This window comes from Hyperolius riggenbachi, chromosome 6 (assembly GCF_040937935.1).
Source record: "Hyperolius riggenbachi isolate aHypRig1 chromosome 6, aHypRig1.pri, whole genome shotgun sequence".
Classification (NCBI taxonomy): Eukaryota; Metazoa; Chordata; class Amphibia; order Anura; family Hyperoliidae; genus Hyperolius; species Hyperolius riggenbachi.
Genome location: NC_090651.1, coordinates 191,349,554 through 191,363,187, shown reverse-complemented (window position 1 = coordinate 191,363,187; position 13,634 = coordinate 191,349,554). Strand labels below are relative to the sequence as shown.

Below are 13,634 nucleotides of genomic sequence, written 5' to 3'. Positions count from 1 at the left end.
TTTCACTCCGGAGGTCCTCTTTAAGGCAGGGGTCCCCAACCTTTTCCGGCCCGGGGACCGCTTTCTGACCAAATTTTTGTCCTGGGGGGGATGGGATGTGGGGGGTGCGCGACCTAGTGGACAGTGTTGTGCGCAGCGGGTTATAGGGGGGGGGGGGGGAGTTTAGTTGCCCCAGTATGGCTAGTATAGTTACTCCAGTATAGTGCCCCAGTATAGCTAGTATAGTGACCAGTATAGCTAGTATAGTGCCCCAGTATAGTGCCCCAGTATGGCTAGTATAGTGCCCCAGTATGGCTAGTATAGTGCCCTAGTATGGCTAGGTGATGCCCCCGCGGCCGCCGCTCCTGTTACCTTATGAGCCAGCGGCCGCTTCCGGATTCCCCCAGGCACCGCTCTCCTTCATGCATTATCTCCGATAACAGCAGCGCGTCTTGCGGAGGAGGGAAGGAGGCGGGGCAGCGGCTTCCTGTAGCGGCGATATGCTACGCAGCTACCATGGCAACCGCTGCCCCGCTTTCTTCCCTCCTTACAGCAGCTGCAAGACGCGCTGCTGTTATCGGAGATGCTCCATGAAGGAGAGAGGCGCCTGGGGGAATCCGGAAGCGGCCGCTCGCTCAGGTAACAGGAGCGGCGGCCGCCGGGGGGGGGGGGGGGAGGGGGGGAGGAGCGAGAGGACAGACCCGCCGTGGCCCAGCTGGAAACTGCCAATGGACCGGCAGTGGGCCGCGGCCCGGTAGTTGGGGACCCCTGCTTTAAGGTACTGAAATCCTAAGAGCAACGAATAAGCTGCCATTGTCCTGCCAAGTTGTAATGCTTCTCCTCTGGCTGTAGTACCATTTGAGTCTCTCATCTGGAACAAGTATTATTAGAAACATCAGATCTACTAATTTTCCACAGATAGGCCCTGATTCAACACTCTTCTTTTTTTTTTTTTTTTTTTTTTTTTTCCTATTTAAAAGTACAATTTCAGCATCTAGCAAGTGCAATAGAACTAAAAAGTGAAGCCGTTCATTCGGGCCTGTCTCAGCAGCCATGTATTCAAATTGTGGCTATACGGCACCAAGGTAGTGAGTTGGGCACCCGATAGTAGCCAATCACAGTCAGCAACCAAAGGCTACTAGTTCTTTTTCATCTTTGTACCACCCATGCCAGATCTCTTGCTGACATATCAGGGTTGCTGTACACACACTAGATTTTAGCAGAGGTTATTTTTAGTGGCTGCTGTCACGGATGGTTGCATGGCCGCTGACGGCGCCCTTGAACCGCCCGTGAAAAAGATGCGATCACAATCGATTTTCTGCATCGATTGCGATTAAGATCGATAGAATCTGGATTGGTTGTGTAGGGGCTAGCTGCAGTCGATCTGGGCTCTCTTTCTCTCAGCAGAGAACTAGCAGTAACTTAGGTGTAGGGTGTCTTTTGATTTGCTAATGAACAGGAACAATGCTTGTATCCAAGAGGCTAGTGTTTACTTTTAATTACCTTAGATAGATGTCAATAGGCTCACCAAATGGTGAGCCTATTCAAAGAACTGCTTCCCACAGACTGTCCGGAGCCATTCAGCCAGAATAGGAAAGCATGGAGTTTATGATTTTGAGCATGTGTAAGGAATACCTTCCAGGAGAGAAATGTGAAAGTTATCTCATTCTGTTGGTCCGGATCTTGTGAGTATTTTGATATTAAATTGGGGCCACTGGCATAACCAGAACTTGAGGGATTCCACTGTTTTGTAACCGGGCATGCAAACATGCCCAAGTTTGGTATCATATGAACTGGCATATTCTGAGGAATATGAATCCGTGATGATCATGTGTGTGCGGAAAGCGTAAGCCGAGATATGACAAATGTCATATTTGGTGGGCATGGGAAACCAACCCAGGAGCGTAACCGCCCCTGTCCAGCCCCTTGGCTGGACCTGAGACTCCACCCAAAGATGTACATTGTTCAAAAGTGTCTGCGAGGGACTCCTCCCTCATTCCTCCACATTCCACCTTCATGGGAGCCTGCTGCCACTTTGAGGAACAGTGGTGGCCATCTTGTCTGAACTTTGCTCCTAACTGAACTGAACTGAACTGCACTGAAACCAAGAACCTTATGATTTTCCCAGAAAGGACATCTTTCCACGAACTAAGTATTTTCTCCCTTTTTTTATTTTCATACTGGCTATTGTTTCTATAATTGTTGATTTTAATAATTTTCTGTATATATTAATTATTTATATTGCATTTCAATAAACCGACACTATCGTCAGTTGTTTGTCCAGCTACCCTATTATTCAGCCACACTGAAACTGAACCCAGGCTTCTGAAGAGACGCTACTATTGTCGCTAGCTAGACAGAATAGAGTGTGTTTAACCGGTTTTATTTTTCAGGTCTAGACGTAGCCAGTCAGTGGGCTCCTCTGTCCCATGGTAACAGAGGTGGTGGCAATTATACCCTGAAATAGTGTGTAATTTGTAATTACCGTAACTCGCAGGCTCCCTTCCAGTCGGTCTGCTGCCCAAATTCCAGCGGTTTCTGCGCACTGCCTGCGACCACAGCTTGCATGGTCTGTGTGCTTAAACCGATTGGAAGGTAATTTGCGTTCTGGCCATCAGGGGTCCTGTGACAGCTGCCTTTACTGATATTAGCCTAGTGTCTGCCAAAATTAGCAGCGATGTAAGTAGGCCTTCCCAGCCAAACGTTTGATGAAGCCCCTCCCCTTAAATACAAAATAACCCCCTCCCAAAAAAGAGAGGCAGTGATCCCTAAACATAACTAGGCAGAGTTACCTGGTTGCATACTAGGCTGGGCTGGCCTGGCATCTGTGCTTTGCTGGATGGCCTGATGCCAGGTGTCTGGCCGTCTCCCCCCATTCCCCCCCACAGTATCCCCTGAGGGCCTAGTGCCCCCATGCCCATACCATATTCCTTCTTAGTCTAGTAGTCCCCTCATCCTCGCACAGTATTTTTTTGTTTTGTTTTTATCTACATACTATGTATGTATGTATGTTTATTGCGATTTTTTTTTTATTTTTAATTTCAGTTTTATTACATTTTTTTATCAAACACAGACAATAAATCAAGGGATTCTTCAGTCCCGGTTTATACAATGGTCCCCTAACCCCCCAACAGCATTCCCTGGTAGTCTAGTGCCCCCCCCCCTAAACCCCCAGTGGCATTCCTCGATTGTCTAGGGATCCCACCCATAACTCCATAATATTCCCTGGTCATCTTTGGTGCCCCCCTCCCCCATAGTATTCCCTGGTCATCCTGTAGACCTCCATAATCTTATAGTATTCCCTGGTCAGCTAGTGGGCCCCCCATGATATTCTTTGGTCCCCTAGTGGTTCCCTGATAACCCCACAGAATTTACTGGTCATCTAGTGGTCCCCCATAATCTTGTACTATTCCCTGGCTTTCTAGTGCCCACTCAAACCCCAAAGTATACCCTGATAGTCTAGTGGTCTATAGTTCAGACTAGGCATGAATGTTTTTAGGAAAATATTAAATTGCCCGATTTCTAACAAAAATTGCGATTTTGATTTGATTCATGATTTTCAATACACAACGATGGATCAGCACACCTATGGTGAGTATGAGTGCCCACAGTATAGGTAGCAGTATACTTAGCCAAGTATAGGTGCCCCCAGTATAGTTTAGCCAGCTATAGGTGCCCCAGTAAAGGTTAGTTAGCTATAGGTGCCCCAGTATAGGTAAGCCTATATACACTAAAGGGGGGATCTGACTATATACACTAAAGGGGGATCTGACTATATACACCAAAGCTGTGTATGTGTGGGAGGGGATCTGCCTATATAGACTAAAAGCGGAGCAGTGCTTTTCAGCGCTGCTAGATTTGGGCGCAGCCAGCGCCGCCATAGACTGTAATGGGAATCAGTCTATAGCGGCGCTCAGTGAGGAAGGTCGGCTCCGTCAGAAGACGGAGCCGAAGTTGCTTAAAAAACACAATAATTCGGCCTCCAGCAATCGCTGGAAGCCGAATTATTTCATTCCCCCACTATCCATGTCGGCCTGGAGGGGGAATAGTAATTAAAACGCCCCGGACTTGTGCAGAAGCAGGACCAGCCATTTAACAGCTGGATCCTGCGCCCAAGTCTACCAGCGCCGTATTCAAATGTACGCATCTGCCTATATAGACTAAAAGGGGATCTGTCTATATACACTAAAGGGGGTCTGGATAGCTAACCTGAACTGAGACATCTATACTGGCTAACCTGTACTGCGACACCTATTACTGGCTAACCTGTATTGGGGGATCTGGATAGCTAACCTGAACTGAGACACCTATACTGGCTAACCTGTAGGTGCCCCTGTATTGCTAACCTGTATTGTGACACCTATTACTGGCTAACCTGTAGGTGTCGCAGTACAGGTTAGCCAGTATAGGTGTCTCAGTTAAGGTTAGCTATCAAGATCCCTTTAGTGTATATAGACAGATCCCCTTTTAGTCTATATAGGCAGATCCCCTCCCCCCCACACACACACACAGCTTTAGTGTATATAGTCACATCCCCCTTTAGTGTATATAGGCAGATGCCCCCTCCACCAGAAAGTCCCGATCCTTCTCGCCGCATTGCAATGCGGTAAGCCGCTGTAAAGAGGCAATAGGTGTTCGCTTAGTAACAGTGGTGCATTTAACAGGAAGTGACATCACATCACTTCCTGGCGGGCGTCGTTACTGGGCAACGCTGTCTTCCACTTCGCATCAGCGACGAGGGGGTCGGGAATTTGTGGAGGGAGCCGGGAGTAGCGCAGGTACCAGCGGCGGTGCGGGAAGAGTGCAGCAAAACTTCAGCTTTGACGATCTCAAAATCGCCTTGCCCCAATCACGATTTCAGTTTAAAAAACGAAAATCGTTCAGCCTAGTCCAGACCCATCTTGTGTAGCTGGTGCTTCTCCCTTTAGTGTCTGAGAATCAGATGAAAGAGCTCTAGCATCTGATTTTCAGGCATTACCAGGTACAAGCCTGCTACAGAAGATGGGTCCGGACTTCGACCGGCAGGAGGAGTTGAGAAGTGCAGTTCACTATGTAACTCTGGGGCTCCAAACCTTTCCCTCTAGCAATGTGCCTAGTTGGCTTGTTACATCTGCATTTGAGTACAGTACTTTTTTTCTTTTAAGGCTTGGTGCTGAAAAGGCATTTTGTTGATAATGTGCCTTTTGTTAGAAGAATCTATATATTTTTTTTTAATTGGCCATAGTGAGAGAATACATCCTGAAATGTAGTATTTTGTTTAGAGGTCAGCAGTAACAGCCTTTCTCATGACAGATGTACTTTTTCACACTGTCACTGCAGAAAGTGACATTAACATAGTTACTACATTCTCTCAACACTGTAACTAAGCATTAGGATTGCATGATGGCATAAAGTAAGCAACCATTTAATTAACTCTTAATTTCAATCTGCATTCAAGTTTAATAGGATTTTCATTCTCCTTTCTCTTCAGGATGCTGTTAAAATCATGGCCAAGGATTTGGTTCGTACTAGGCGTTATGTTAAGAAGTTCATAGTGATGCGGGCCAACATCCAGGCGGTATCCCTAAAGATACAAACTCTGAAGTCTAATAACTCCATGGCTCAGGCAATGAAAGGCGTAACAAAAGCCATGGCTACTATGAACAGACAGGTAAGACAGTCCATCTGGCTCTTTCCATTGTGATCACATGCACTCGCCATTTGCATATTTTTAATCTGAACTTTTCAAATGTAATCTATATATAAAAAATTGTGTGTGTGTGTGTGTGTTGCGATTACTCAAAAATGCCTTGACCAATTTCAATGAAACTTTTTATACAGATCCCTTACTACCTGGGAAGATATATTCTGGGGGTCTTGCACCCCCCTAGCACATCTGGGCGAAACCACAAGCAGCCAATCAGATTTCACCTATTCAGGTCAATGGAAAAATGTAAAGGGCTGCCATTCTCACAGTAATAAAGCCACAGTCCCCAAACTTGGCACAGTTGCTCACTTGGTGACCGAGGTTACAAATTCTGGAAAAGTGGGTGGAGCATAAAACAGGCAATTAATCGCAAGATTTTTAAACTTGGCACACTGGGTAACTGGGATTAATGTTCAGGAAATTCTTCAGAAGTTTCCTGCCACATGACGAACAGCTTACACCCAAGGTAGGAGATACCCTGTTTTTAAAACAGCACACACTATAAATAAGATTTTTCTGTGCTGCATAATTTTGTACCATTGGTCTAGCACCATACAAAATTAATGGGTTACAGTTAGGGACATCAAACTTGGAGAAGGACTTCGGAGTACTCATCGACAACAGGTTAAATAATCGTACTCAATGCCAAGCCGCTGCAGCTAAAGCTAACAAAATGTTGGGATGCATTAAAAGGGAAATAAAAACTTGAGATGCTAGCATAATATTGCCCCTGTTTAACTCTCTAGTAAGGCCACATCTGGAATATGGAATTCAGTTCTGGGCACTACATTACAGGAAAGATATCGCAGTTTTAGAGCAGGTGCAGAGACTAGCAACAAAACTGATAACGTGGGATGGAAGGTCTCAATTACCAAGAAAGGTTAGATAAACTGGGTTTATTTAGTCTAGACAAAAGACGCCTTAGAGGGGATCTAATTAACGTATAAATACGTCAGAGGGCAATATAATAGCTTGGCGGATGAGCTTTTTGTCCCTAGGCCTCCTCAAAGGACTAGAGGACATGATCTGCGCATGGAGGAAAAACGTTTTAGCCATTTATTTAGGTAAGGGTTCTTTACAGTAAGAGTGATTAGGATGTGGAATGCATTGCCACAGGAAGTAGTTATGCAAATTCTGTACCTGCATTTAAAGGGGGCTTAGATGCTTTCCTTGCGTTGAAAGACATCCATGGCTACAATTACTAGGAATGCCCAATGATGTTGATCCAGGGATTTTATCTGATTGTCATCTGGAGTCGGGAAGGATTTTTTTCCCTTTTGGGGCTAATTGGATCATGCCTTGTAAGGCCACATACAGACATCAGACCATAGTCTTTGGAAAATGAAAGATCACAGACCAATCTTACCACCCTTCCTGTAGTATAAGAGCCGTACCTTCACAGTCTATTCTATGGAGCTGAACTCCCCATCAGAAAAAAAAATCTTTGCAAGATGCTGCACACACGGATGCTGTACAGACACAAAAGATCAGTATCTGCAAAAGATCTGTTCCTGCCAAAAATCCATTCCTGCAAATTGCAATGATAGTCTATGAGATCTGCAGATCATCATACACACATGATTTAACTGACATTCATCTGCAGATCTGCAGATCTGAAAATCCATCCTGGTGGATCTGATCTGCAGATGAATGTCAGTTAAATCATGTGTGTATGATGATCTGCAGATCTCATAGACTATCATTGCAATTTGCAGGAATGGATTTTTGGCAGGAACAGATCTTTTGCAGATACTGATCTTTTGCGTCTGTACAGCATCTGTGTGTGCAGCATCTTGCCAAGATTTTTTCCTGATGTGGAGTTCAGCTCAATAGAAAAGACTGTGTAGAGTATGGCTCTTATACTACAGGAAGGGTGGTAAGATTGGTCTGTGATCTTTCATTTTCCAAAGACTATGGTCTGATGTCTGTATGTGGCCTAAGGGTTTTTCGCCTTCCTCTGGATCAACAGGGATATGTGAGGGAACAGTCTGGTGTTGTACTTTGTTCTCTGGTTGAACTCAATGGACGTATGTCTTTTTTCAACCCAAGTAACTATGTAATTATGTATAGCATCCCTTAAGCTGAGTACACAGTACGATAACGATCGTTCAAAAACGAACGATAACGACAATCGGAACGATAATCGTGCGTTCAAAAAGTGTGAACGATCGTTTTTGTGAACGATAACGATCGTTATCGTTCAATCGGACCGATCCAACCCGGCGTATTTTTTCGAAAGATAATCGTTCAATCGTTGCAGTGTGTACAAAGATCGTCCGATAACGCATGTTCGTATTGCCTGTCATAACGTCACTTCCGTTTGCGCACGCATTTTTTAATCGTTCGTCGTTCAGTACTTTATACTTATATCGTTCACGTGTGTACACAATCGTTCATTACGAACGATCTTTTCCGTCTAATTTGAATATCGTGTAAACGTCACGAATCGTTCGTAACGAACGATCTTTATCGGACGTGTATACGAACCTTTAGTATACGTTCAAACAATTAACATACAAGTGATGTTAACCACTTCACCACTGAAGGGTTTTACCCCCTGACCACCAGAGCAATTTTTACCTTTCAGCGCTCCTTCCATTCATTTGTCTATAACTTTATCATTACTTATCACAATGAAATGAACTATATCTTGTTTTTTTCCGCCACCAATTAGGCTTTCTTTAGGTGGGACATTATGCCAATAATTATTTTATTCTAAATGTGTTTTAATGGGAAAATAGGAAAAATGTGGGAAAAAAATAATTATTTTTTTTTAGTTTTCGGCCATTATAGTTTTTAAATAATGCATGCTACTGTAATTAAAACCCATGAAATGTATTTGCCCTTTTGTCCCAGTTATGAAACAGTTTAAATTATGTCCCTATCACAATGTTTGGCGCCAATATTTTATTTGGAAATAAAGGTGCATTATTTTCAGTTTAGCGTCCATCCCTAATTACAAGCCCATAGTTTATAAAGTAACAGTGTTGTACCCTCCTGACATAAATATTTAAAAAGTTCAGTCCCTAAGGTAACTATTTATGTATTTTTTTTAATTGTAAATTTTAAAAAAAAAATTATTACCAAAAAAAAATAAAAAAAAATGGGCAGTGTGGGAGGTAGTGAGTTAATTTTTTGTGTATAACTAATTCATTTGTATGTGAAAAATGTTTAGGGTGTAGTTTTACTATTTGGCCACAAGATGGCACCAGTAACTTTTTGTTTAACCTTCCTGGCGGTAACCCCGAACGTAGTTCGGGGTAAGCCGCGCAGGAGGTTTTCTCAGGCCCTGCTGGGCCGATTTGAATAATTTTTTTTTCGCTGAACGAAGCTAGCAATTTGCTAGCTGCGTCAGCACTTCGATCGCCGTCGCCCCGCGCTCGATCGCCGCTATCCGCGTCGCAACACAGCCCCCCCCCCTAAGAACCCTGCGCTGCCTGGCCTATCAGCGCCAGGCAGCGGCAAGGGGTGGATCGGGACTCCCTTAGACGTCATGACGTCGGTGCCGTCATCCCGCCCCGTCGCCATGGCGACGGGGGAAGCCCTCCAGGAAATCCCGTTCTTTGAACGGGATTTTCTGATCGCCTATCACCGGAGGCGATCGACGGGGCTGGGGGGATGCCGCTGAGCAGCGGCTATCATGTAGCGAGCCCTCGGCTCGCTACATGATTTAAAAAAAAAAAAAATAAATCCAAAAAACGGCTGCGCTGCCCCCTGGCGGTTTTTAATATACCGCCAGGAGGGTTAATGCGACCTCCAAGCGTCCTTCCGGACGCTTGGAGGAAGTAGTAGGATGCTGGGTAAGGTTTTTCTTTTTTTTTTTCCACAATGATCGCGCTGCTTAGCGGAAAAGCAGCGGATCATTGCGGGGCTTAGATCAGCGAACGGGAATGGATTTTCCCGTTCATTGATCTCCAGGCGAGCGGCCGGCGGCGTGTTTACCCGCGGGAATGCGCGCTAGAGCGAGCGGGAGTGCGGGCAGCGACGGGAGCGCAGAAAGTACGGATTTCTCCGTCCCTGGGGGTTAAAGGATGGAAAAAGGGACGGAGAAATTCGTACGGGCGGGGGTAAAGTGGTTAAGCTCGCAGGTGTTTCCTGGTTCTGGGAAAAACATCATCTGTACGCCAGTCATAAGGAACTGACCCACTTGAAAAAGAATCACAGAAAATAAGATAAATAGGCTTATTGATAACTGAATTCAATTTAATACCCGGGGGTGGATGCCATCTGGGCCAGGTGCCTTATCTATCTATCTATCTTAATCTTATTTAACCACCCTGGCGTTCTGATTAAATCGCCAGGGTGGCTGCGGGAGGGTTTTTTTTTAATAAAAAAAAAACTATTTCATGCAGCCAACTGAAAGTTGGCTGCATGAAAGCCCACTAGAGGGCGCTCCGGAGGCGTTCTTCCGATCGCCTCCAGCGGCCAGAAGTAACACGGAAGGCCGCAATAAGCGGCCTTCCGTGTTTCGCTTACCTCGTCGCCATGGCGACGAGCGGAGTGACGTCATGGACGTCAGCCGACGTCCTGACGTCAGCCGCCTCCGATCCAGCCCTTAGCGCTGGCCGGAACTGTTTGTTCCGGCTACGCTGGGCTCGGGCGGCTGGGGGGACCCTCTTTCGCCGCTGCATGCGGCGGATCGCCGCGCTGCAGCGGTGATCAGGCAGCACACGCGGCTGGCAAAGTGCCGGCTGCGTGTGCTGCTTTTTATTTCATTAAAATCGGCCCAGCAGGGCCTGAGCGGCAGCCTCTGGCGGTGTTGGACGAGCTGAGCTCGTCCAGACCGCTCAGCTGGTTAATTGTGCCTGCACACATTCCTTTGTTATGCTAGATACACACAATACAATTTAGATTTACCTGCCAGATTTTTGCAACAAGTCCGATCTTAATTTCAATTGATTTTCCGATTGATTTCCATAGAAGTGAATAGAAATCGATTGGAAAATCGATCAAAATTAAGATCTGACATGTTGGCAATAATCGATCTGGCAGGTAAATCTTACAGAAAATTGTATCTAGTGTACTTAGTATTAGGCAATTCATGCTGAATTGAGGTAGAGTGGGAACAACCCAGCACCATATTATGAGCTAAAGCTTGGTTGCTAAGAGCATCACCTTGGTAAAGGCAGAAGCAAAGCAAGCATTTCAAATTTCTGATTTAGCTCTGTCTTCTGCAATTAACCACTTGCCGACCGCCTACTGCATATTGGCAGCGGCAAAGTGGCAGCCCCAGGACCACGTAATACAGAATGGCGGCGGGTCCTGGGGCACTGTTTTGCCGGGGATCACACGCTAAGATGCGCGCGCATCCGCCGGCAATAGGCTGCGCCCACCCGCGACAACAACCTGCCGGCCAATCGGAAGCACCGGCTGGTTGTTAACCCGACGATCTCCGCTTAGGAAGCGTATAATACGCTTTGTAATGTTTACAAAGTGTATTATACAGGCTGCCTCCTGCCCTGGTGGTCCCAGTGTCCGAAAGACCACCAGGGCAGGCTGCAGCCACCCTAGTCTGCACCCAAACACACTGATCTGCCCCCTGATCGCCCACAGCACCCCTAAACCCCCCCGCCCACCCCCCAGACCACTGTTTGCACCCAATCACCCCCCTAATCACCCATCAATCACTCCCTGTCACGATCTGTCAACGCTATTTTTTTTTAGTCCCTAAACTGCCCCCTGGGGACTCCTGATCACCCCCCCCCCCCCCGTGTACTGTATGCATCTATCCCCCCTGACCACCTGTCAATCACCCATCAATTACCCCCTGTCACTGCCACCCATCAATCAGCCCCTAACCTGCTCCTTGCGGGCAATCTGATCACCCACTCACACCATTTGATCGCCTGCAGACCCGACGTCAGATCACCTCCCAAGTGCACTGTTTAAATCTGTTCTCTCCTCTAAACACCCACTAATTACCCATCAATCACCCCCTGTCACTGCTACCCATCAGATTAGACCCCTATCTGCCCCTTGTGGGCACCCAATCACCCGCCCACACCCTCAGAACGCCCTCAGACCCCAGCCCTGATCACCTCGCCAGTGCATTGCTTACATCTATTCCCCCCACTAATCACACCTTGACACCCATTAATCACCTCCTGTCGCCACCTGTCACCCCCTAACACACCTACCCATCAAATCAGGCCCTAATTTGCCCCGTGTGGGCTCCTGATCACTCGGCCAAACCCTCAGATCCCCCTCAGAACCCCCTTCCGATCACGTCCCCAGTGCATTGATTGCATATATTTTCCCCTCTAACCACCCCCTGAGACACCCATCAATCACCTCCTGTCATCCCCCCCCCCCCCAGCACTCCTATCCATCAGATCAGGCCCAATACAACCTGTCATGTAAGAGGCCACCCTGCTACCGGTTCCACAAAATTCGCCCCCTCATAGACCACCTGCCATCAAAATTTGCAGATGCTTATACCCCTGAACAGTCATTTTGAGACATTTGGTTTCCAGACTGCTCACGGTTTTGGGCCCGCAAAGTGCCAGGGCAGTATAGGAACTCCACAAGTGACCCCTTTTTAGAAAAGACACCCCAAGGTATTCTGTTAGGTGTATGAAGCGTATATAGAAGATTTAATTTTTTTGTCAAAAGTTAGCGGAAATTGATTTTTATTGTTTTTTACAGTTTCATTTTTCACTAACTTGTGACAAAAAATAAGATCTTCCATGAACTCACCATACACCCAATGGAATACCTTGGGGTGTCTTCTTTCTAAAATGGGGTCACTTGTGGCGTTCCTATACTGCCCTGGCATTTTAGGGACCCTAAACCGTGAGGAGTAGTCTAGAAAACAAATGCCTCAAAATGACCTGTGAATAGGACGTTGGGCCCTTTAGCGCACCTAGGCTGCAAAAAAGTGTCACACATGTTGTATCGCCGTACTCAGGAGAAGTAGTATAATATGTTTTGGGGTGTATTTTTACACATACCCATGCTGGGTGGGAGAAATCTCTCTGTAAATGGACAATTGTGTGTAAATAAAATCAAAAAATTGTCATTTAGACAATATTTCTCCCACCCAGCATGGGTATATGTAAAAATACACCACAAGTTAGCGGAAAATGACACTTTGTGAAAAAAAACAATTAAAATCAATTTCCGCTTACTTGTGACAAAAAATAAAATCTTCTATGAACTCACCATACTCCTAACGGAATACCTTGGGGTGTCTTCTTTCTAAAATGGGGTCATTTGTGGGGTTCCTATACTGCCCTGGCATTTTAGGGGCCCTAAACCGTGAGGAGTAGTCTTGAAACCAAATGTCGCAAAATGACCTGTGAAATCCTAAAGGTACTCATTGGACTTTGGGCCCCTTGGCGCAGTTAGGGTGCAAAAAAAGTGCCACACAAGTGTTATCGCCGTACTCAGGAGAAGTAGTATAATGTGTTTTGGGGTGTATTTTTACACATACCCATGCTGAGTGGGAAAAATATCTCTGTAAATGGACAATTGTGTGTAAAAAAAAATAAATAAAAAAATTGTCATTTACAGAGAGATTTCTCCCACCCAGCATGGGTATGTGTAAAAATGCACCCCAAAACACATTATACTACTTCTCCTGAGTACGGCAATACCACGCGTGGCTCTTTTTTGCAGCCTAACTGCGCTAAGGGGCCCTAAGTCCAATGAGCACCTTTAGGCTTTGCAGGGGTGCTTACAATTTAGCACCCCCCAAAATGCCAGGACAGTAAACACCCCACAAATGACCCCATTTTGGAAAGTAGACACTTCAAGGGATTCAGAGAGGTGCATAGTGAGTCCGTGGCAGATTTCCTTTTTTTTTTTTTTTGTCGCAAGTTAGAAGAAATGGAAACTTTTTTTTTTTTTTTCCTTTTTTTTTTGTCACAAAGTGTCATTTTCCGCTAACTTGTGACAAAAAATAAGATCTTCTATGAACTCACCATGCCTCTCAGTGAATACTTTGGGATGTCTTCTTTCCAAAATGGGG

The 13,634-nt window shown here is 45.8% G+C and overlaps 1 protein-coding gene across 2 annotated transcripts in view; it reads left to right on the top strand.

Annotated features, from left to right (window-relative positions):
- CHMP2A (charged multivesicular body protein 2A) overlaps positions 1 to 13,634 on the top strand; it is a 201,347-nt gene that overhangs the window by 54,969 nt on the left and 132,744 nt on the right. For both annotated transcript variants that reach the window (XM_068240246.1, XM_068240247.1), the window contains exon 3: positions 5,450 to 5,629. In XM_068240246.1, the coding sequence (XP_068096347.1) occupies positions 5,450 to 5,629 (180 nt within the window). The remainder of the gene's footprint in view (positions 1 to 5,449; positions 5,630 to 13,634) is intronic.